The 25363-nt window shown below is 44.9% G+C and overlaps 2 protein-coding genes across 2 annotated transcripts in view; one reads left to right on the top strand and one right to left on the bottom strand.

Annotated features, from left to right (window-relative positions):
- The first annotated feature begins 527 nt into the window (after positions 1-527).
- Positions 528-25363, top strand: part of Kcnip1 (potassium voltage-gated channel interacting protein 1) — a 389100-nt gene continuing 364264 nt past the window's right edge. Inside the window, exon 1 of the mRNA XM_031350737.1 lies at positions 528-780. Coding sequence (XP_031206597.1) covers positions 693-780 — 88 coding nt within the window. The 5' untranslated portion in view covers positions 528-692. The remainder of the gene's footprint in view (positions 781-25363) is intronic.
- Kcnmb1 (potassium calcium-activated channel subfamily M regulatory beta subunit 1) overlaps positions 23258-25363 on the bottom strand; it is a 7804-nt gene continuing 5698 nt past the window's right edge. Inside the window, exon 4 of the mRNA XM_031350739.1 lies at positions 23258-23919. Within this exon, the coding sequence (XP_031206599.1) occupies positions 23650-23919 (270 nt within the window). The 3' untranslated portion in view covers positions 23258-23649. The remainder of the gene's footprint in view (positions 23920-25363) is intronic.

Below are 25363 nucleotides of genomic sequence, written 5' to 3'. Positions count from 1 at the left end.
TCCATCCAAGGTATGCCAATCTGCTTCCCCGGGGCAGCTCTCCACTCAACCTGACCTCTCTGGTCCCAGGCTGCCTGCAAACTTTCCACTGAGTACCTGAGGCAACTGCAGCTTCCTGCTCTGTGGGGCTTCCTCCTAGATCCAGATCAAGGCTCCAAGAATTGATCTATTAGATTAAAGGAGAAAGACAGAGTGGAAGAGAGAGTAAGCTGGCAAGTGAGCCTGCGGAGCGCTGGAGCTGTGGGGCTGTGTTTTCTGTGTAGTAGTCCCTCCCTTCTGACTAGAGTATTAATTGCTACATTACCGCTGCCATGTAGGCAAGACTGTCAGCAAAGCCTGGGAGGGCTCCAGCTCCTCCCTCCATGCTCTGCTCAATTTCACTCACATGTGAGTCTTCCTGAGCCTGAGGTACCCTGGCAGTGCCGTGTCCTAGTCCTGGCATCCCGAGGTGTTCCCGTGGCGAGGACTTGAGTGGCCAGAAGGAGGGGGTGGAGAAGGAGGGAGGGCTTGCCCTGCAGGCTCTCTGGATGCAGCGCTGGACTCACTGCAGAGGCAGCTGTGCCGGAGACTGGTTTCTGGTGTGCATCCATCTCTCAGGGTTCACTTAGGCAGGAGCCAAGGTCCAGAGGCACACGAGGTGCGTACCATCCCTTCTGGGTGCTGACTGTAGAACCTGCCTCCCCTCTGCCACTATGAGCGGCTGCTCCAAAAGATGCAGACTTGGATTCGTGAAATTTGCCCAGACCATCTTTAAACTCATCACCGGGACCCTCAGCAAAGGTAGGGAGACCAGCTTCCACTACCGTACCCTGCCTTGATGTGACCTGACTGGTCACTTTGCTTCAATGTGCTGAGTCTATCACTCCTGGTGTGCAGGACTCTTGTCTCTCTTAAGAAGGATGAGAAATAAATGCCTGGGACTAGAGGCCATTGACAACCTGGACCATGGCCCTGGGCGGGTGAGCGCCCAGCCAAGGAGCTCAGGAGGCTGTAATTGCCTGGAACTTTAGAAATGGAGTTGGTGATGTGTAGCTGATTGGTTATAGATGGGCAGAGGAACGGAACCCTTCCCAGAGTCTCAGAAGCAGCTTGGTGTGACTGGAGTTTTAAAAACTCATCCTGGGAATGTGGTGTCTTGCTGATAAGAGAGAGATTTGATACAGTGGGCTGTGAGGAATTCTGCACAGCAGAGATGCTGAAGGGGGCCAACAGGAGGTGGCCCTGGGGCTGGAATAGACATCATGCGGTGGCAAACTCGGAATCCTGATGAGCTAGGCAGTCAGTGCTGAGGCTGCTCCCGTGGGATCCGGGGGTCCTGTACTTCTGGACTCTGTCCACTGATCTGCTGTCTCTCATGACTGTTCCTCCCCATGCCTGATTATCTTGCTTCCAAGCACAGAAGTGTCGGGCGGTTTTCAGATTTAACTCTCTGTGTGACTGTGGAGAAGAACCAGGAGGACTACACATACATCTTCAGCCCCCAAACACAACCAACAGACCTGATAACCCTCCTGGCAAAAAGGAGGCAAACTTCTCAGGGACTCTGTCTGATATTCCATACTGGGGAGGGTGGGACATAGAGAGGAACTCAGGCAAACTTTCTAGACATAAATTTAAAGGAAGAGCAGCAATGTGGTGCAGTTCCAGTGGCTGGAAAAATCTCTTTAAATATTCATGCCCTCTCAAAGGGAGAATGAGTCTTTTTTTTGGGGAGGGGGGAGACACTGGAAGCTGCAGACTCAGTATTCAGGAACCGAAGCCCACAAACCCAGGCAATTCGAGGAGGCCAAAGCTCTGGGTGGCCATCTCTCAGGACATCGCCCAGATACCCAGCTGCAGCTGGTTGGCTGGTGTTCATTGCGTGGCTGGTGTGGGAAGAGTCATGAGAGCCTCTTCCCACCTCCCCCGCATCTTACCTTTCAGTGGCCCCTTCCTGGATTAGGACATTGTCTTTCGAGGATACCCTGGAGGACTGAGCATCTAGTGTGGGGGGGTTAGGAGGCCTGGAGCTGGGAACAGGGTATGAACAGGGCACAGCTGCAGCAATGTTCAGCTGCTTCAATGCCAGGAGGAAAATGCATGGAGATGTGACTTTGCGAAGTTCCCTATTTGCCCCCAGACAAGTGAGGGTGTTCTAGAACCTCTGGGACTGAAGGACTGACAGGTAATGTAGCATCCTATCCCACCTCCACTCCCCGACGTGCCCCAGAAAGAACTCCAGCCCAGATACAGGAAGGTTCCCACCATGGTGTTGCTACCTGGGAAAGACCTGGCCTCTCTGTGGCTCGGTTTTTTGATTGTTTGGTTGGTTGGCTGGTTGTTTAAATCCGTAAAATGAATTCATTACCTCCTACTGACTATCTCTGGGTTCTGTTGCAAGGGTCCAGGAAATCCATGTGTGGACTCCATGGAATACATGGCTGTATCTGGATATCAGGAAGGGGTTCAGAGGCTAAGATGGGTATGCACTATGGAGGAGGTCCTAGACCTATTCCTCTCTAGTACCAAGGTCAGGAACTCTTTAGATAACTGTAAGTGGGTCTATACCCCAGAGATCAATGCTGTTCAACAGAGATGAACATAAGAAAGTGAATCAGCAAAAGAAAGACTGTGTGTGTGTGTGTGTGTGTGTGTGTGTGTGTGTGTGTAAGAGATACACAGAGAGGACAGCATTTGAGTATGTGACGATGAAGATATTTTATCAACATTTATGAACTGAGCATCTACTGCATATGGGCCACACTCAAAGAATACAAATATTATTTTACAGATGCAAATTTCCCTGCAAGAGAAGCAGAGCCTGGTGGGACACAGATCCCACATGGACCCCACATAGCTGTCACACTGAGTGCTGAGATGTACAGAAGCAGGGGTGGGGGTGGGGCAATAAGAACAGAAGATGGATGCCCAGGGTGACTCGGGGGCTTCTCCAATAAAGTAGCTTCTAAGCTGAGGTGGAATAGAGGCAGGGCTGGGCAGGAGAGGGAGGTTGATGTTGGCAGAGAGATACCAGGTCTAGAATGGTGATCTCTGAGGAAAGCCAGTTGTGGAGAGGCAGAACACACATATGCACACACATGCATACACGTACACACACCTGGTTAGAATCCCAGGAACTAAGATCCACCTGACATAGAAGAGACTTGGTGGGGACTTACACGGGGCACCAAGTGGCTGCCTGGCCTTCCTCTGAGCAGCTTCAGTGGCGATTTTCCAATAGCTAGGGCTCAGGGAGGTAGCATAGAGCAGGCGGGGAAAGTGGGGGTTGTGTTGGAACATTACCTACACCCTTGGCCTCAACTCTGCAGAAAGGACTAAATGTTTACACAGGCCTGGCTCTGAGCCAGGCATGTTCAGCAAGAGTGGTACTGGCGACCCCAGGTGTTGGTTAAATATTTGTTAAATAAGGGATGGCAAGAGGAGCTGGAGTTGGATCTGGACAGCTAAGAAAGGTCTTCTTGAATAACAGCTTTCCGATGTGCAGGCACCAGCCCAGGGTGGATTTGAACTCCACACTGTGTGGACACATTATGATTGCATAATGGCTTTTATTCTGGTTTCTGCTCTCTGCTATTCACTGCACTGAGTTCTAGATTTGCAACAATCCAACCAGCCACAGAAGAATCAATCTCTGTCCTTTCCTGAATCAGGAAATGAAAGCATCTCTCATGCTGCCCTTTCTGGTCCAGGGACCTCTCCCTTCTCTGTACCATTGGGAATGCCTGGGGAATGAGGAATGCTCAAGTTCAGCTCCTCTGCCAGCTCCTGGCCCTTGGTCATCTTCCCTTGATGCCACCACCCACTTTGCCACTGGTCTGAGGTACCAACTAGCCCAGATTTCCTACCTGGTTATAGAGACAATTGCTCAGGTCTTCTTGAACATATGTCTCGCTGATTGTAAATTCTGCCTTCATAGACCCAATTGCAATTTGTGATCTGTGTCACTTTTAGTGGTATTGGAAAGGCTGCCTTCCCTATAGCTTTATGCTCTATGATAGCAAACAACAGATTCTCCATTCCAACTGTAGCCAGAGTTACTACAGAGCCTGGTTCATCAGCAGAATTAGCTGAATGCAATGTTCTATACAGCACAGCCATCAGTCCATGGCCTGGGAGGGTGCCTCCCATCTGAGCTTTCTGGGTATCACTGTGCATCACCTGCCCCATAACTGATGGGTAAGGTTAGCTGCGCTGGGCAGAGCCTGGCTACACAAAGCCTTCAGGATTCTGCCTGAACTTTAGTGCGGTCCCAAACCATCTTAGAGAGGAGCCTGGCAAGCAGACGTTTGGCATTCTGCCTCCTTCAGGGGGTAGTTTTAGATTTCTCTTCCATGATTTGCTTTTGCTTTAAAAAACAACAACAACAAAAACAAAAATCTAACAAGTTCCCAAGCTGGGCATGGTGATACATGCCTAATGAACACGCCTATGCAGGGGGCTGAGGCAGGGGAATAGCTTGACCATGGGAATTGGAGATCAACCTGAGCAACACAGAAAGACCTGGCTCAAAAATAAGTAATTATAAAATAATAATAACAATAATGATAATGCTCTCACAAACCATAAATGCAATGGGAGGCACCAGACTGGGGCATCCCAGTGCTCACCACACTGTCAGAGAAGCCTTGGGCTAGATCCCACTTCTGGCCCAAGTTTCTTAATTAATGAAGTGGAGTCATTGCCCTTTGTTACTGTACCAGTTAATAAGGGTGTATGTGGCTGTTATTAACATTCTGTACCTTGGGACTGTGAGAGCTCAGAGATACCCTCTCTCTTAATCTGTAGCTCACTGGTATCCAGGGAACTGACTGCAGTCCCCTGAGAATAATCTGTTATGGTACTGGATGGTATTTAATCCCCTCAAGCTTGCTTTCCAAAGGGCCTTCCCAGGAGAGAAATATTACTTCTTCTTATTTTAATTATTTTACTTAGTTGCATGTGTGTGTGTGTGTGTGTGTGTGTGTGTGTGGTTGTTGTTGTTGTTGATATGTGCATGCCACAGGTATAAAGGCCAGAGGGCAACTTGCAGGATTTGGTTCCCTCTTTTCACCACATGGGTCCCAGGATCCACCTCAAGTCATTAGGATTCTCCACAAATGTCTTTATCTACAGAGCCTTTCACTAGCCCATCAGACAATGCCTGAGCACCTCTCTTATTTTCATGCCTTTTTAGGAGGTAAGAGCACAACTCTTGGTCTGAAGAGATAGACACTTCAACTGGGAAAGTACTTGCCACCCAAGCAGGAGGGCCTGAGTTTGGATTCCCTTGGAAGTTGGGCATGGTAGTTTATGGCTATAATCACAACCCCAGGGAGGTGGAAATAGGAAGACCCTTGGGGCTTGCTGGTCAGCAGGTCTAGCTGAATGGGTGCGCTCCAGACACTATTGCGAGAACTTGGCCCCCCAAAAGTGGAAAACAATTGAGAAAAATATTAGCTGTCAGTCAACCTATGACCTACACACACACTCACACACACACACACACACACACACACACACACACACACACACACACACACGGTGGATCTATGTGACTCCCACAGCCTGGCTATCACCTCCTGTAAAAGCTTAGCCTCTGGTTGCATGCTCGGACAGACGAGGTCTGGGGCACCTTCTTATCTTTCTTCATTTTTAGCCCTTGACAGAGAACTAGAAAGATGGTGTGGTACAGGCTACACTCTGAATGGGGAGGCTCAGAACATCATCTTTTGTGTAATGTAAGTACTTTGCCACCCGAGGCAAGGACAACAAAGCCACAGTGAGCAAGAGAGAGGAAGCTAATCCAGGAGAGCATATAGCACAGTCCAGGCCACCCATGAGGCAATAGTCCAAGAGGAGTTTGTGGGAGCTGAGTTCTGTGTCAAGGACAAAGTCTTGGTTTCCACTTCTGCTTCCTTAACTTGAGGTGTTCCTCTCCAAACATGGAAGACTTTACTATAGACCCACTGAAGACACTCTGTAACCCCATATCTCCTCTCTAATGCTGTCCCAGGTCCTCACAAGCTCGACCTTGGACCTAATATGGGTTCTGCCTTAGGCCAGCTGGACTTGTATCCCAATTTTATTGTTCATCAACTGTGTGAGTGAATGGTACAAGGTCCCCAAATGAGGAAAGGTCTTTGCTTTTGATCTGAGAATAGCAAGGACAACCGAGCAAAATTTTTTTTTTACTTAGCATCATGAAATAAGGGCAGGCAGTTAGTAGGACAGATGTCCACCTTGCAGGTGCAGGGGTCGAAGGGTGAGTTCTCCTTTAACTGCTGTGCATCTCCCTTGCCTGACTCTAGTTCAAAGCCTGGAAGTAGGAATTGCCATCTCTACTTAACCAGGTAAGGAAACTGATTAGCTAAACTACCTGGCCCAGCTGGAAAATGGCAGAGCTGGCACTAGACACCAGGTCCAGTGGAGCCAAAAGCAGGTGCATTCTTCTTCACTCACGAAGCTGTAGAAGCCTCACCATGCCATGCCCCATCCTGTCAGCAGAGAGTCCTCCACCCCACCTTCCCATTCCTTGTGCCGGTGAGTCTGTCGAGAACTGTTGTAGCAGAAGGATCCCTTCAAGGAAGCCACCTGCCATTCAAGGGGTTATGACAAAGTTCAGAAGGAGACATGACTTGAGTTAAAGAACAAGCTTTATAAGAAAATAGACCACTCACAGGCCAAGGACAGAAGAAAGCCACACCTAAGCTTTTCAGACTCCCTGTTATCTCTTGGAGAAGTGGATGGGACTAAGACATCTGCCCTATGCTAGGTGGGGTATCACCACAACTTCCCCTTTTTATAGTATAGAGAAACTATGAAAGGCACTCTTATCTGTTGAGAAATAGGACCTGGAACTTGTCTGAGAAATCGATGACCTCTTGGGATCTGTGAGATATGATGCTGGCCTCTACCGTAGGAAATACACTATCTCTTTGTTGGGAAGCTCAGCTTGGGCTCTGCCCCTTACAGGGGTAACAGAGTTCCTACCACACACTCCTGTTAGCTCATTGTCCCAGCATTGTAGATAAGCCCAAATTATAACCATGTTAGACAGCCTCACTTCCTGTGCTACAGGATCTCCTCAGTGTTTATGCCCTTCCACACAGAAAGCTCACCCTCTGAGGCTCCTGGTCTTACCCACCTGCCAGGCCCAGATTAGAGCTACCACACTGAGATCTATACTTGCTTTGGCTCTGCCCACATCCAGTAGCTTTCATTCTGTCAGGTCTCCCATTCTTGCTCCTTGACAACAGGTGCATCACCCCACTGACCCACTTCAACTACCCAGTTGCTCTCTTGGGTCCCATTGTCAGAAGAAGTCAAACTCTTACCACCTGCCAAAGCTAGCTCGCTAAAGCACTGATTCTCAACCTGTGAGTCATGACCCCTTTGGGGGTTAAATGACTCTTTCATAGGGGTCACACATCAGATATCCTGCATATCAGATATTTACATTATAATTCACAACAGTGGCAAAATTATAGTTATGAAACAGCAATGAAATAATTTTATGGTTGGGGTCACCATAATATGAAGAACTGTGTTAAAGGGTCACAGCATTAGGCAAGTTAAGAACCACTGCTCTAAAGCTTCCTGGCCTCCCTCCTACATAACCCTAATACCAAGCAAGAATAATTTGTTCAGAGATGCTTAGCCTGGCAATGCTGCACAGACATCCTATTAACTTCAGGACCACGGGGGAGCGGCTAGTTTGTTCCAAATTAAAAGTAGCTGGAAACGGCCCTTAAATAGCAAGAGGGCACTGTGGGTTGTAATGCCGTGACACAATGAAGAATGGAGCAAACCAGGTGTTGTTTGGCCCCCTGAATCCCTGAGGCCCAAAGCCCCTTTCCATCCATTATAGCCCTCACCTTCTCCAATCTTCTTAGGGTTCTGGGATCTTCTCTGAGCTCTTCTGTCAACCCAGATTCCAAAGGCAGAGCAGTGCCATTTCAAGCATAGAAGAATACAAGGTATAAGGAAGGAAGCACAGATCTGATGCCAGACAACTGTGTTCAAATCTGCCAGGTCTGCCAGGATTTCCCTGGGCAAGCCACTCCCTATTTTGAACCCCTTCTTCCTTTATACAATAAGGCCAGTGATGCTCATGTGCTGGAACTACTGGAGACCAATTGAGATAGCATATAATGCGCGCGCGCACACACACACACACACACACACACACACACACACACACACACATACACACCAGGTCCTCCTTCTGACTCTGAGCTTCATACTACCATAGTCTTTTAAGCTACCCCAAATCAATAGCAAATTCTCTAATTGAGAATTTGTTGATGGTTGATCAGATTCTCCACACAGACACTACTTGTGATACTAGATGCCTCAAGTACTCACATGAGATTGAGCAAATGACAACTAGACACAGACAGTATCACTACCTTTTCATGACCTCCCTTTTTGAAGTCTGTCTGGTCTTTGTCTGTTTCTAAGCACCCTGATTCCACAGGATTCCTATCTTTTGTGCTGAAGTTTGACAGAAGTGATAAGGTAGCATGTCTTTGATGAGATTGGGTGTCAAGATCATGGCCTCTATCTTGTATCCATCTCAGTTTTCCCATGCTCAGCCCACTCTGTGCTTTCTCTGGTTGTTCATGTAGCCGTCCATTGCTGTACCTGCAGGGGTGTCCATTACAGCTCAGCTGAGGTCAGGGTCTCCCCAATGTCTATCTACACCCCAGTCTGAAGGACCTAGTGCCTGAGGACCCAGGAGACCTTATCAAAGGAGAAATCAGAGGTGGGGATATAATAGAGACTCCTGGGCCAGGTGAGGGGAAGAAAGAAGCTAAGATCCCAGGGGAAAACTCAGGGGAGCCAGTTAGCACCAAGAGTGACTACCCTCCTGAGCTCCACAGATCTGCAGTCTGGAGGCTGCAGAAAGCCCTCTTCCTCTGCTAGGATAGGGGAGGAAAGACTGTGAACGTCAGGCATTTCTCTGCCTGGATAACCAAGACTGCATTTTATGACCTTTGGAGTTCCAAGAACAACAACTTTGGAATCAGACATAGTCATGAATCCAAACTGTCACATTTTCTTAGATCTGGTGCTGAATGCCACCAACTGAGTGGCTGTGAGTAATTTAGTTCTCCATTCTAGAGCTGGAAGTCTGAGATGGAAGTGACAGGATGCTCCACAGTGCTCTTAGGTTTTTCTCTTCTGTTGTCTGTGCTCTGACATCAATGGGCAGGGGAGGGTAGGGGGTCGAGATGGCTGATGGCTTCTTTTATAAAGGCTCCACTTTCATGACCTAATCACCTCCAAAAATTCACCGTAAAATCCCATCTGCTTCTCTGAAAATGATAGAATTCATGATAGAATGATAGAATTTCATTCTTTATGGCTCAATACAACTCCACTGTGTGTGTGTGTGTGTGTGTGTGTGTGTGTGTGTGTGTGTGTGTGTGTGTGTGTGTGTGTGATGGCATATATGTGACATGAAGTAGATGTAGGTCTACCTGATCAAAAAACAAAAAGGAACTAGCAAGAGAGAGGGGGATAACATAGAGTATATAGGAGGGATGAATGTGGTCAAGCTACACAAGCTACATGATAGAGTTCAAATGTCTGCATAAAACCCACTGTATACAACAAATATATGCCAATAAAAATAAACCAGTAATGTTTTAGAGACCCCAGCATCAAGCACCCTCACAATGGAGGTAAAGCTGCACCATATGATTTTTTAATGAGACGGTAAAGCTGCAATCTGTTTCACTAAATAGCAGCTTCCTTTTGCTTGGCCTCCATGTGCTCATCTCCCAAATGAGGGAACTTCTGGTTTCAAAGAATTGTTCCAGATTTGAGATTGGGATTTAGTATGTAACACCTACACGTGAAACAAAGATTGTACATGAGCTATACACCCAAAATGCTCTGTGTGCCAAACACCCACTGTTTCACCAACCATTTTTACCATACAAAAGAATCCCCAAAGGTAGAGAGCTCACTTGATCCCCATTTACAGAAATGGAGACCTAAGCTACAGAGAAAAGAGGGGTGTTACAACTTCGATATAAAATGCCCCCTCGGTAGTTCCAGTGTTGAAGGCTTTGTCCACAGCCAGCACATCTAATCACTAGGAAGTGGGCGGTTAGCTACACTGATGGATAAAACTACGGGTAGATAAATACTTTAAAGTAAATGGTAATGTGGTAGTGAAAATTAGGTTAAGTTGGTTCAAGGAATGAGGTCAACGGAGACAAGGATCTGAAAGGCTTATCTTGTTCCAGCCCTTCTCTCTTTCACTCCCTCCCTCCTTCCCTTCTGTCATGATATTCTGGTGCCCTTAATACAGAGTGAACAGCGTTGAAGCCAACTGACCACTGATTGAAACCTCTGCAACCATGAGACAAAACAAAACTCTACCTGAGAGCATTTTCTTGGACATTTTGTCACAGCAATAGAAAAGCTGCAACACAAAAGAGATACCTGTCAGTATGGGGCTGAGCCAGAGCTACAGTTCAGGGCTGACTGTCTCCTAGTCCCAGTGTGCATCCCCAATCTCTCTCTCTCACACACAAACACACACGCCACACAAATACACCACACACACACCACACATACACACCACACATAACACACATACCATACCACCCACCCACACGCACTATACACACAGAGAGGCCACACACACCACATACAAACACATAGCACACACACAAGACCACACACATACACTCACACACACATCACATACATACACAAAACCCACACACACTTACACACTCAAACACAAGTACTACACATATATACCACACACCACACAAACACCATATACACACATACCACATACATACACAAACACACACATCAAACACACCACACACATACCACACCACAAACATCACACACACAACACACACAAACACACACACAACACACATATACACACCACACCACAAATACACACACACACATCACAAATACCACACATACACACACATACATCTTAGAGAAGAAAGCAAGAGACAATGTATAGTTTTACTTTGAAATCTAGAGCTTTGTTGTCAAGAGCTTCATTGAGACTAAAAGATCACATTTTCAGAGAAGGCTGCCACCTTCAAAGTCCTGAGCTCTCCAAACTTCTACCTACAGGTTGGCTTCTACAGTCAAATAACAGAAAGTGAGGGAAAACTGGCCAAGCAGTCAGGACTTGAGGGAGAGGGAAGAAAACACCACTCTGCAAGTATTTCCAGCTGGGAGTCCAGTCTGACCAATTTTCATTCCCTGCATAGATGAAGTTGTCTGGAGGAAGAGAAACAGGCAAGCGCCATTAGGGAGATATAACCCTGGGGCTTTTCTCAAAGAGGCCGGGGTTAGCCTATCTCACATTTTTTTATGTAATCTTTTGATTAACCTGGGTCAATTTGAGTGACAGTTTTCAAACCTCCTGTGCTTAGCAGGCCAAGCCAAGCCCAGGCTTTTCTCTCAGTAGCTGCACACATCAGCTTGGAACTAACTGTCACTCAGAGCTCGGGATATCTCTAAGTCATGAGGCATATTGGATTTGCAGAGATTGACAGATGTGCTGGTGAATTCTGCCCACCACTCACAAGAATGGAACTGGTGGTCTGACATTCCGAATGTGACAGAAACAAGAGGAATAACAATTGACATTGTCTACAGAGTGCTGTGGCTTTAGAAGAAACTTAACGCAGTTCCCATTGGGAGCTTTCTGTTCCTATTGGCCATGCCCGGGAGCTTGGAGCACTTGCCAATGCCACTTAGAAGATCAGAGCTATGACTTGTTTTAGAGGAACATCCTTCTGTTGTAGATTAAACAGTACCCCCCCCCAAATCACACGCTGAAGTTCTAACCCCCCAATGTGGTTATATTTGGAGAAGGGACCTTGAATGAAGTATTTAATGAGGTCACTCAGGCATCAGCCTTAATCTCTTGAGACTGCTGCCCTTATCAAAAGAGCCAGCCTCAATTCATGAAGTCTCCTGGGCAGGAACACTCTACAAACTGAAAGCTGGATCCAGGAGAGTATCTGCCAGTCCCCGATGGCTTCTGTCTCCCAGGACATCATGATGTAGACAAAGAGCAGGTGGGAGGCGTTGTCTCCATGATGACTGTATGATGACTTTGAAGTACAAACAAGCTCCTGAGAGTCTGAGATGGCTATGAGAGACCAAAGTCAAGGCCATAATTGCACAGTCAAGGGTAGCTCCATCAGCCTCCTCAGGGGAACTGAGGACAAAACAAGCTAGCCTCTTAAACCATGTGCCTTCAAGCCAGAGCCTTCTCCGAAAGGTGGCTGGGGTGTAGGGATAGTATGACCTGGTTCCTCCCACAGATGTAGCTCTCCAGAAGGTGACTCTTCATACCTCAGACACAGCGACCACACTACCTGACTACACCCAGAGAACTTACCTGAGAAGGATCTCCCAAGTTCCCTGTCTGTGGACTCTTTCCTTGCCTCCAGGTCTACCAGTGACTCTTACGTTAAACTGAAAGTTTGTAGTTGGACAGGGGCCATGTCTTGTTAGTTAGGATTGCTCAGCATTCAGAACAAGGTCTGGCACATGGGTGCTCAAAGGATGGGTAGAGAGACAGAAAAAGAGGGGGAGGGAGGAAAAAAAGAGAAAAGAGAAGAAAGTTGTTAGAACTTTCTACTTGAATGGCCACCTGTGACCTCTAGTGAACCCTCAGAAAGCCATAGTCAATCTTCTTGTCTCCTAGCTTCACTATTTCTCTTAGAAGTTCCTGACTGGAACCATGAGTCATCTTCTGTCTGCCACTTCAGCGTTTTTCCCAGAATCATCCCAGAACTCCAGCAACACCACTTCTCTCTGCTTTGCCGAAGCAGCCCATAGTCCTTTCGATTTCTCTCTTCCCCCAAGACCAGACAAAGCATGGGCCAGACAGGAGACTGTTCGTCCAACTCTAACAAGCTAGCTCTAACAAGACAATGTCTCCTAGGCTTACCAGAAGTCAAGTGTGCTGCACATAGAATTTATTCAGAGGCGTCTACCATAACTTCAGTAAAACAAACTTAGTGCTTAACATATATTTTGTTCCACCTCTGGACATTTACTTTGACAACAGAACATATGGAAACGCAGAGTTCGAAGCCCAGTGAAAAGCTATAGGTAAAAACCCCTTGTAGCACGCATTTCCAACCAGTGAACAGATGTGCATGTGGGAAATGTGTATTAGAAAAGCAGCAAGCTAAATTAACAAGTTTTAGTTGGGAGTGGGAGTTGTTTGCAGTTCATTTTTATACAGCTAGAGTTCTTTCCTATTTGTATCCCTGTTAATTACATGTCTTGTCTTATTGTTCTTGTTAAGACTTCAAGTGCTCTATTGAACAAAAGTAAGAGAATGATCCTGTCTTAGTCCCGATTTTCAAGGAAATGCTTGGAGTTTTTCTGCGTGATTTAATGGGATGCTGGATCTAGGTTCATCATGCTATAGACTCATAACAAAGCCTCAATTACGTTGAGATTTGCTCCCTCTTCTCCTAGCTTCTTTGGGGGTTTTTATCATGAAAAGATGATGGACTTTGTCCAAGGCCTTTTTTACCTAGCCTTGTGATCACACAATTCCTGTCCTATGATGTAATACATCTACAGATCTGTATACACTGAAACCATCTTAGATCTCTGGAATAAATGGAACTTGATCATGACGAATGATATTTTGATGTATCATTGAATCTGATTTGTGAGAATTTTACTAATAATTTTACACCCATGTTCATCAAGTAGATTTGCTGATAATTTTCCTTTTGGTTTTGTCCAGATCCAGTCTGATTATCGGGATAATCCTGATTTCGTAAAATGAGCTTGGTGGCATTCGCTTCCTTTCTGTTTTGTAGCAGAATTTGAAAAGCATTGATACTAATTTTTCTTTAAAGACTTTGTAGAATTCAGCTGTAGAATCCTCCCCTTACCCAGGCCTGGGCTTTTCAGTTAGGGGACAATTTTATTACCGATTCAAATTTACAGCTTGCAATATATCTGTTGAAGTGCTTTAAGTCCTGTTTGCTGACATTAGTGGGTTAGTCTAGAAATATGTTCACTTCTTTTAGGTTTTCCAGTTTATAAGAAAGTAGCTTTTCAGAGTATGTGCTAATGAGCTTCTACATTTCATTGGTACTTGTTATATGGATTCCCCTTTCATCTCTAATTTAAATAATTTGGGTCTTTATCCTTGTGTGTGTGTGTGTGTGTGTGTGTGTGTGTGTGTGTGTGTGTGTGCATTTGTTTATTTTTTTTTTCAAGAACAAACTCTTAGTTCAGTGGTTCTTTGCCGTGTTATCTTCATTTCTGCTTCATTAATTCCTGACTGGTGTTTCTGATTTCTTTCCATTCACTGATTACGGGTTTAGCTTCTTGGTGTTCTCAGACACTGGGTACATCATTAAGTTGCTTGTTTGAGATCATTTGATTTCTAAAAGATACAGCTATAAAATTCACTCACAAAACGCTTCTGATGGGAAGTCACAGGTTCTGCTATGTTGTATTTTCATCACCTTTTTTGTTTTGTTTTGTTTTTTCAAGACAGGGTTTCTCTGTATAGACAGTGTCCTGGAACTCGCTCTGTAGTTCCAGGCTGGCCTCGAGCTCAGAAATCCACCTTCATCTGCCTCCTGAGTGCTGGGATTAAAGGTGTGTGCCACCACTGCCCGGCCCTTCCTGATTTCTTTAATAACCCGTTAGTTAACTTTAAATAGTGTCTTTTTAAGTCTCCATGGATTTCAATATTTTCTGTAGTTTCTCTTCCAGTTGATGTCCTATCTTGTTTCATTGTGATCAGATAAGATATGTGAAATCATTTTAATTTTCTTGTATCTGTTAGGAAATTCTTCATGTCCTAAAATATGGTTCAATTTAGAGAAAATTCTATGGACTTCAGAAAATATTGTGTATTCTGTAGTATTTGGGTATAAGATTCTGTAGATGCTAATAAACCCATTTAATCTGTGATGTCATTTAGCTCTGGTAAGATTTTGTTTGTTTGTTTGTTTGTATGCTTGTCTATTGTTCTGGCTGACCTGTCTACTGTTAAGGGTGAATTATTGAGTCACTCATAAGTACGTTCTTGAGGTCAGTCAGTGCCTTTCCAGCGAGTAGTGTTTTTGTTTGTTTTATAAAGCTGACTACACTGAGTTTGATGTATGTAGGTTTAGAAATCTTAGGAGGTTTTTCCCCTTGCATTATCTTCTTCATCTCTTTTACTTTGGTCTTTGCATCTACTTTGTGAAATATTAGTATAACTATACCTATTTTTTTTTCAGTTCCATTTGATTGGAATACCTTTTTCCAACCTCTTACTCTAAGGATTTCCTTGTCTTTAGCAATAAGGTACATTTCTTGAAGATAACTAACAGTTAGGTCCTATTTTCTATGCAGTCTGCTGTTCTGTATCTTATAATATGAGAACAGGAACCATGAAGAGTTGATATAGACAGGTACGTGCTAATTTCTGCTGCTTTGTTGCTTTCATATTGGTTGGTGCATTCCTAACCCTCAGTTGCTTATCTATTTTGCTGCAATTTATACTTCCCTGTGACCTCATGGATGTGTTTATCTTTCTCTGCAGTGTGTAAGATTCCTCCTGTATCTTCTGTAATCATAGATTCTTCTAGTTTATATTTAACAGAAAGTCTTTCCACTTTCTTCTATTATTAGACGTAGCTTTGCTGTGTATAGTCATCAAGGCTGGCAATTATTGTCTTTCAGATCTTGAAATACATCATTTCATGCCCTCATGGCTTTTAGAGTTCTCTTGAGAAATCTCTATATTTTGATGGATTTGTCTTTTTATGTGACTTAGAGTTTCTCTCCTGTCATTTCCATATTCTTTCTTTGTTCTGTATCAATAGTGCTTTAACTAAAACATAATGTGTTTATGTTTATTTTTTCTGTGTTGTCTGTTTGGAATTCTAAGACTCTTAGGTCTGGGTAGCCATCTCTCTCCCTGGATCTGGGAAATTCTCTGTTATGATCTTGTTGAATATATGCTGTCCACTGTATGTGAGAGTTGGTCTGGTCCTCCAAGCCCAAGAAATCAATCATCTTCTCTCCCTGCCTGTCACACTTACATATTTTATTCGGACAAATTGATCTGTGTCCTGGGTTTTATATTTGTAAATTTAATTCTCAAATGATATACACATACACACATATACACACACGCACATACACACACACACACAGAGAGAGAGAGAGAGAAAGAGAGAGAGAGAGAGAGAGAGAGAGAGAGAGAGAGAGAGAGAAGAGGGGAGTTGGGGAGTTGCATAGAGGGAAAGGGAGACACAGAAAGAAAGTGAAATTTTACTAAAGCATTGATAAGCTCTGAGTCAGGGTGAGCACTACACATACTAATAACTACAGCCATAGTCAAACATTTTCAAATCTGAAAGTTGATGGAAATAAAGGGTACTAAAGAGTAGGGTTCAAAGGCAAAGACTCTCTGGAAATTAGCTGAGTTTCAATCCCAGTTCTGTACAAAGTAGTAACCTCAAGCAAACAACTTACTTTCTAAGCCTTGGGCTCTTCATCAGTAAACACCAGGGATAATGACAGCCTTAGCCTATCTGTCTTTCACAGTTGCCCACAGGATGGCATGAAGTGTTCAGAGCTTGGTGAAGAAGCTGGAAAGCCCCAACCACTGCAGACAAAAACAAAGATGGAATCCTGAATCTGAGTCCATTCAGTGTCCTCGTCTATCTCCCAGTGCTGCTCGGCACCAGATGACGAAGCTCTGTGACTTTGGGATGTTTTGCCTGCATGAGTCTTCTTCACTGGACCATGAACGAACACTAGAACATGAAGCCACGTTCAATTATTACCCATATTTCTAGGTCCTGTCACAATACCTGGCAGAAAAAAGTGGCTAATGGGCACATAAAGCTCCAAATGAGAAACTGGAAGAGTTCGGCCTAAATAGCAAAGGAAATTCATTCATTGGCTAAAAGCTTGCAGTTTTGCTGAGGCAGCCACTCCATTCCCAGGGGCTCCCTCCAGATAAGACGTCACATTGATAAATTAGCTGTGGATATAGGCATCCCGCAGGTGGCATGGAAATGCAATTTAATTTCCAATTAAGCCTGATTTCTGGGCCAAGAGAGTTGGCTGCCTCACACTGGGAAGATTATTTTGTCCAGACCTATCATTATTATGGGTAACGATTCTGCCATGAAGTGGACTCTCAAAGCAAAAGTCCTTCGATTCTTGAGATGGTGTGATGGCAGAGTTGTGGGTCCCAAGGGCAAGACTGCTTTCCTTCAATATCTAAGTGTATATGGGGATAGTCAAGAACGTTCAAGCACAGACAGTCCATTGATATGTGGCTGACATTTTTAAATGAATAGGGAAAGAAAGGTGGGCATGGCAGTCCTCAGTCATATTCTCAAGAAAGAGGGTTGCTAGCAAGAAGGGGGTGACGATGGAGAGTCCTCAGAGCTCTCAACAGAAAATAATCTGCATGGTTGGAGTGTGGAGGCTGGCTTGCTAGAACAAAGCAAACATTTGCGGAGCATCTTCAATGAACCAGGCGTTCTGGCCAACTATTTGCACTCAATCATCCAAGTCACCCTAGAAAACAAATGAAGTCTCTCTCATTTGCCAGTTGAGGAACTGCCTAAGGTCATAGACAAGCCAACTTGGACTCTCGATTTTTCTAAATTTTCTTTCCTTCAATCCTGATCACCAAAGACAAATGCAAACTTATAGTCAATGATCCTACAAATAATGTTGGCGTGAGTTGCACTTAGCTCCAGAAGTGTAAGGATGAGAACAAGTCGTTGAAAAGTTGCCCTGAGACAGTACAACGGTCAGAGAATAGGGCACATAAGACCCAATTCCATTTGAATGTGTTCCCAACTTCCACTCCCAAGTGAGATCCAAGCACATCATGTAGTGGTGCAGTGTAGCCCACAAAGCTCAGATGGGGCCAGGAACTTCATCAAGGGTCCTGGCTGCTCCACACTAATATTCTTCCTGGTGACACAGAGAATTCACTTTCAAGGATTGGAAAAACACAAGAGACTGAAGGACCATGGCCAACATATTCACAGAAAATTTAGTTGGATGCCAAGAGATGTCTCACATCCAAATTGTTATTAATGGTAAAGATAAATATAAATGATTATGCTGTCGACTACTGGGACAATTCTAGAGTGGATTATTAACTCTGTGTAAGTGAACACCGACTAAAGAAAGAAAAGGAACATTGTGGAAAGGGTGGGATCACTAAAAATGTCCCACTAACCCTGCCACCTTTCTATGATGGTTTGTAATAGTGGCCAGCAATGCAAGGTTTCGGGAGATTTCAGCATGCCTGGGTTCCTAGTGGCCAAATGGGTTATGGGCCTGAAATTGTGGCTTCTGGCCGATTGTAGACAGTCCAGTTATTTTTTGGCAGCACCCACATTTCAAGTGTCCGTATTTGGAATCTAGTCTCAGTTCTTGGCTCTTTAGAAGAGTACCTAGAGAAGCTGTGAGAGCCTGGACTCTGTGGGGTGCTATGGAGATATCTTAACAGCCTTTGCAGACTTGGTAAGGAGAAGAAGCAGAAGGAGAACAGGTTCTCAGTGGTGAAGACCATATTGAAGCTATACTGTCTAGGGTTTTTTGTTGTTGCTTTTGGCGGTTTTGTTTTTCTCAGCTCTCCTCCTTCCTAATGTCTGGGGCAAGTTAAACCCCCATCCCCTGTGCCTCAGTTAACCCATCTATGAACACAGATGCCAATATTAACCTCGAATGCTATTAGTGTTCAATGAGCCATACGTGGAAAGGCTTGGACGACATCCCGGCACACAGGTGCTCCACAAATGTTAGTTCTTATCACTATTAGGGATGACAGATTGTCGCTCGGGGAATGGTTAGCTAAATATATCCCGTAATGAAAGGGCTGCAACTTGGTCCAGTGAGTTATTCATCAAAAGTGTTGATGTAGACTGTCACTAAAGAGAAATGTGGAAATACAAGGGTTTTTCTCCCTGGCAAGGCTTCTGACGCAAGATGGGAAAGCTATTTCTCTTCTGACACCAACCAGTTCTGGCACTATTTGGGCTTCCTACGATGTAATGCAGTTTTGGTGTTACCCAGAGTTAGCAAGGGACTCCACACGTCGCTGGTGCACTCACAGATCGATCTCCTCCCACTGTGCATAGGAGTAGACGACTTATTTTGATGATGCATATGCTTAGTGAGCCTCTGCTTTTATTCCATGTGCATTGGGAGTGAGGGTTGTGTGGAATGATGGGGATTTCAGGGATCAAGTTCCCTGTAATCCACTTTTGACTGCAGCTCCAATGATAAAACAAACCTGGGAACACACTTGATCCACATTCAGTTGAATTTGCTGGTCCAACGTAGCTCCCATCCCCACTTTGAGGAGAGCTGGCTGATGACAATATACTTTATACATCAGCAAGGAGGGGAAGAGCTGGGTACCCATGAAGACCCCTAGTTATGCATTTATCTGACGTGAAAATGACTCAGGAAAGTGCTTGTAGGTAAGGAGATAATCTGTCCATTGATCCTTCTGAGACACAGGGGCAATCCAGAGAAGTAAAACCTTCCCTCCACACTTCAGTGAGGCTCTGAAGGACTCTATAGAGCAGTTATTCTCAATGGTTCTAATGCTGCGATCCTTTAACACATTTCCTCATGTTGTGGTGACCCCCAACCATAGAATTATTTGCATTGGTACTTCATAACTGTATTTTTGCAACTCTTGTGAATCCTAGTGTAAGTATCTGTGTTTTCTGATGTCTTTGGTGGTCTCTGTGAAAGAGTTGTTTGACCCTCACCTCCAAAGGGGTTACAAAACGTCAGGTTGAGAACTGCTGCTGTAGAGAATGGTTTTAGATTTCTATGGGCACAATAGGGAAAGTCATGAACCTTACCTCAAGATGCACTGACCCAACCTTCTAAAGCTATCTAGGCTCAGGACCCATTCCATTTTTAAAAATATTGAGGATCCAAGTATTGCCATTTTACAAATTAAAACTAGGAACTTGAAAATGCTTCCTTTCAATTGCTTTATTTCAAAGTAATAAGCCTATCGCATGTTACAAAAACATTTTATGAAATATAATTTTATCTTCCAAAAATTAACCAAGAGAAAACTCATTGTTTTACATTTTAAAAGATTTACTTTTAGTGTGTGTGTGTGTGTGTGTGTGTGTGTGTGTGTGTGTGTCCATGCACACATGAGTGCAGGTGCTCATTGAACACAGAGGTATCAATCTCCCTGGAGCTGGAGTTACAGGCCGATGTGAGCTGCCTGATGTGGGTGCTGGGAATAAAACCCAGGTCATCTGCAAGAGCCACACACACCCTTAATGACCGAGGCATCTCTCCTCCCTCTGTCATATACTTTTTGAAAATATACTTAATGTCTAGTTAACCAAGCAGCTGGACTCCAATCAATGCTCCATATTTGATCAGCTATGATATGTATATCATGCTGCCTTGATCTGGAACTTCTGACAACATGTTTTTAGGAATAAGAAAAGATGTGATTTCCACCTCAGTATCCTTTCCCAAGGGCTGTGGCCTCACGATCCCCAGTTTAAAAACAGCTACCGTACAGTCTAGGGAAGATCGTCATGCTTCTAACCTGCATTGGCTGGTTCGCCTACATCTGCCTGTGAAGGGACCTGGACTGTTAAGGCACAGGACAGTTGCTCTTGCTCAAGTGGCATCTTCCCAAATATTTCATAGAATTCAAGTTCCTCCAAATATAAGAGGAAATAAAGGGCATTGTTCGTTCTTACCAACCATCTGTCATAGTCAGCAACAGCATCAATGCACTTGCAATGGACTGACCCAAGGTGATTGACAGCAGGAGCAACTTGGTGTGAAACGTAGATTAGGGCAGTGGCTCTCAACCTTCCTGATGCTGCAACCCCTTAATACAGTTCCTCATGTTGTGGTGATCCCCAACCATAAAATTATTTTTGTTGTCACCTCATAACTATAATTTTGTTATTGTCATGAATTATAATGGAAATATCCGTGCTTTCCGATAGTCTCAGGTGACCCCTGTGAAAAGGGCTGTTCAACATTTGGAGGGGTCACGACCCACAGGTGAGAATCACTAATTTATCCAGGACATTGGAATCATTTCAGTGAATCACAAAAGTTAAGATTTCTATATTACATGATTTCAGATGCACATAAAGTTCTTTACCACAAAAAAAAAAAAAAAGAGACACCAGTGGTGGTGATGGGGTTGGGGGCAGAGCAAGAAGACAGACAGCTCCTTGAAGGCAGACATCTATCTGACTCATATCCCTGCCCATTCCAGGCTTCAGCCCTTAGAGAGAGAGCAGAAGATGCTTTTCCCTTATAACCTTCATACATGGAAGAGATCCGCTTTCTTTGAGTCACACCCTTGGCTGAAGAGCTGAAGCTGTCTGAGGCCTGGCACCATCAGGGTCTCTCACAAGGATCCTTGCTACTTCATATTAGCAGCTCAGGGGTCCTATTGACTCTGGTCCCCATGTGGTGGCTGACTTAGGAGAGAGGACACCTGACGAATGGACTCCTCTGCAGACATGAGTCATGGCCCGTGAGAACCAACTGGAGAATTCGGAAAGCACCCGATGCACCTTAGTAGTGACCTACTCAGGACAGATGAGGCCTCTCTGTCCCTAGGCAGCCATTGTTGACAAGGTCATCTTTCCCCCACATCTAACTCCATCATGCTCAAATGCCCACAGTTTCACACTCACACTGCCTTTGCAGTTCTGTGAGCACAGATGGGTGTGGCTTTTGATGGAAGTAGGTCAGTCCTTGTTGACAGGACAGCAACATTTTTCCCAAAGAAAATGAAGGTCATCATGACTAATGCATGGGGCAAGGGAGCTGGGCATCCCTGCACACTAATTCTTTGAGAAGGATGTGTCATTTTCTCCTGCTGTTTGGATATTCTGAGTTTCTCTCTCTTTTAGTCACAAGTGCAGGGACCTAGAAACCTGCATCCGGGAACCCCTTAAAGTCAGACTCCTTCTTGCAAACCATGATTTCTCTTTTCAAATTGAATTCGAATTTGGGAGATAATTATAGATTCATATAGATTCAATACGGAGAGAGCCTTGCTACTCATGTGTGAATCTCCGCAGTAGTAACATCTTGCAAACTATACCACAGTATCAGAATGTGGCTTTCCCAACCTTGGAAGGAGACGATTTGGAGAATGATGAGCTACTTGTCCTAGAAAGGAAGGGCTACAGATAAGAAACTAGAGGGCCACAGATGATTTCAGGGTTCTTGGGCAGAAGTGTCAAACTGGATATGGGGATATACTGGTGCTGTTCATCTGCATGAGGAGAGAGCACCAGAGGGTTAGGCAGCGCTACCTGTTACCTCAGGTCTCTTCTTGTTCCTGTAAAGCCAATGGTGCAGTCTTTGGGGCAACATTCTAACCCCAATTATATCCCAATGCCGTCAACACTAAATGTGTTAAATGCCCAACACTGGTGTCTATAGGGGGCATCTGCAACAGGCAACTGCAAATCCTCATCTAAGTAAGTGCCTTCCTTCCATCCAGGGAGCCTAATAACTGTGTCTTCCCAGCTTGCCTCTGACAGAGAAACAGCCTATCATGGCTCATCCTCATCTTCTTGAGGGTGGCTCCCTTCAACATTTTCCAAAATAACAGCTGTGTATTACTTTTCTGATTAAAACCAAACAAAACACTGTATAATTTTCCTATTATAAAAGAATGAAAATAGCAAAAAAAAAAAAAAAAAAAAAAAAAAAAAAAAAAAAAAAAAAAAAAAAAAGAGCAGACCTAAGGAAGAAAATTAAAATTAACCACCATGTCATGGTTAATATTTTGAAGTGTTTGTGCTTATTTCCTCATAGATTTTTGTTACTATGTCTCTATGCTTGGATCTGTATCAGCAGGTTCTGCCCCCACGGGATCAATCAAGTGCAGGTTGAAAGTATTTGGGTAATAATTGCTCCTGCTATGAGCATGGATGCACTCTTCTTCATCATCATTCCCTAGAATGAAATCATTTTCAGCGTTGACACTAGTGGTGTTTCCTAGTCATCTGGAGACCCTGCAGTCCATAGGAAGGTGGACAGAGTTTCCACACAGAGACTGCACCACTTCATAAACAGGATTGTCGCCATCTGAGCAAGTCACAGAACTGGTCCCTGTGGATAGCGAAAGGCAGCAGTATTTTAAATTTTAGAGTAGTGTGTGTGTGTGTGTGTGTGTGTGTGTGTGTATGTGTGTGTGTGACTTAATGTCCTTAACAAAAAGCAGTACACTCAGTTGCCCTGTAAATGAGGGCTGCTGTTTTTATGACAATTCAAGGAAGCTGAATTTGGCCAATGACAACATCCTGGATGCGATAGGTGGGTATCTAAGGAGCTAAGTGAGAGCACATAGGGACAGAGGTGACAATATTCATCATCTTGGGAGCAGACAGTGACATTGCAGGTAACAGATATGAACCAACTGAAGTCAGGCATTGGGGAGCTGTGACTTGTAGCTCCTTTGTCCTCCAAAGTCACTGAGAAGCCATTACACATTCTTGAGCAAGAAATGACTTTCCAAAGATGTCGAACAAATGAAATAGGAGACAAGAGGAAGAGAGTGATGAGCAGCCTGCCCGGGACTCTGTCGTTCCTGGTGGCTCCATGCTGTGATCAGAGGGGACTGGCCTACTTCTGAGCCGCCAAGATGGATAGGGACCTGTTGAGCTTTACCATGGCAATAATAAGAAGGCCACCAGTTAGCAGGAAGGTGGGCCAGAAGAAGGAGAAGAGGAGTACTTGGGGCCCGTAGAGGCGCTGGTACACGACACTAGTCTCATTGACTTGAGGTGCAGAAAAGCAATAGAAATCATGGTGCTTGTAGAAATTGGCTCTGACCTTCTTCACATCGACCAAGGCAGTCTGGTAGTTGTCCAGGTTCCTGGGGATATAGGAGCACTGTGGGGGAGAAGCGGGAGTGCTTAGGCTTGAAAATACACACTTCTAAGAGACCTGGGGTGAGGCTCAAGGGTACAAGAAAAGATGTGGGCTCAGGAGTCAGCTACTGGGAAGCACGATTGACATCTGTGTATGGATGGTGGCCTTGGTGACACTCACCATGATGCTGCACACCTGGCTGCAGGGCTCAATTGTAGGCCTGCATCTGCTTTTATTTGCTGTGAAATCTTAGACAAATTTTTCACCCTCTCTGAGCCTTCATGTTTTCATGACTGAGATGGTTTTAATGATTTCACAGATGGGATACAGAGAATCCTGAGTAATACAAATGCAGGGACGGGGTGGGGGGTGGGGTTCTATATGCAAGCTCATACAGGTAACACTGAGAAGTGAAGCTAGACCATGTAGTGGCAGGGATCAACTGGCATCTGCCTCGGTGTCAGACTTGTCACCACTCACTCTGGAGAAGAGACACCATACCATGCACCAATACATCCAGAGAAGCCAGAAAACCTGATTTTAATATAAACTCTCAGGATTTCAAAATACTGGCTGAAACTCAAACAGAAGACTCTTTGAAGTCTAATCCTGTGTGAACCAAAGAAAATATGTTGGCATGCAGATCTGTGACAGAATCCAAAGGAAAGAGAGAAAGTGCAGAAGGGAGCTCCAGGCAGGCAGAGCTCCGCACACATTTAAACTCTGGCACTGGTAGTTGCTATTAGGATCCTTCTGGCCTGTGGAGATGATGAGACCCAGCTGCAAAGCTCTGGAAAGACAGCCCAGAGCGGAGACCTGCCTTTTATCTTTCTCTACCAGAAGTACTGGGTGTTGCTTGTGAACCTCAAGGGTGGACCTCTCTGTAAACCTGCAGTGGAATACCAGAAGGGTGCCCAACAGCATCGATTCCTACCCTGTGGGGCTTGGACTGAGAGGAAGTGGAGACGTTCAAGGACCATGCTCTAGTGAAGTCATGTCAAGGTCAAATGTGTAAACCTGATGCCGATGGGCAAGCGTTGAGCTAGTGTCTCCCGCTGGGACTCAGTTACCGTCTAAGCTTCCCAGTCCAGCAGCGTGGAGAAGCTTCATCTTGGTGCTGATATCTGGGAAATAAGGGAGCTGCAGGCAGATCAAGTCCCCAGCAAGCCAGGAAGAGCCAAAGCTCCTGGGGAATCTGGCCTTCAGAGGTGTTGAGCACTGCAGGCTGTTTAATAGCAGGAACATCACCAAGTAACCTTGCCTGTTGTGCAAAGATTTCTTTGTGGAGTCAGGTAGGCCCAGGTTCAGCCTAGGTGACCTTGGCAACTAGCACACCCTACTAAACTTTATGAAGTCATTTGTGGTGGTGCCTACCTAGACCTGCCTTGGGGATTAAAGTAGGAAAGTTACATAAAGCACTTAGCAAGCACCCAGATCTTATAAATTCAAAATGGAAGAAATCTTC

Source organism: Mastomys coucha, unplaced genomic scaffold (genome assembly GCF_008632895.1).
Source record: "Mastomys coucha isolate ucsf_1 unplaced genomic scaffold, UCSF_Mcou_1 pScaffold5, whole genome shotgun sequence".
NCBI classification, from domain to species: Eukaryota; Metazoa; Chordata; class Mammalia; order Rodentia; family Muridae; genus Mastomys; species Mastomys coucha.
Note: the sequence above shows the minus strand (reverse complement) of the source record. Positions and strands in the feature narration are given on the sequence as shown.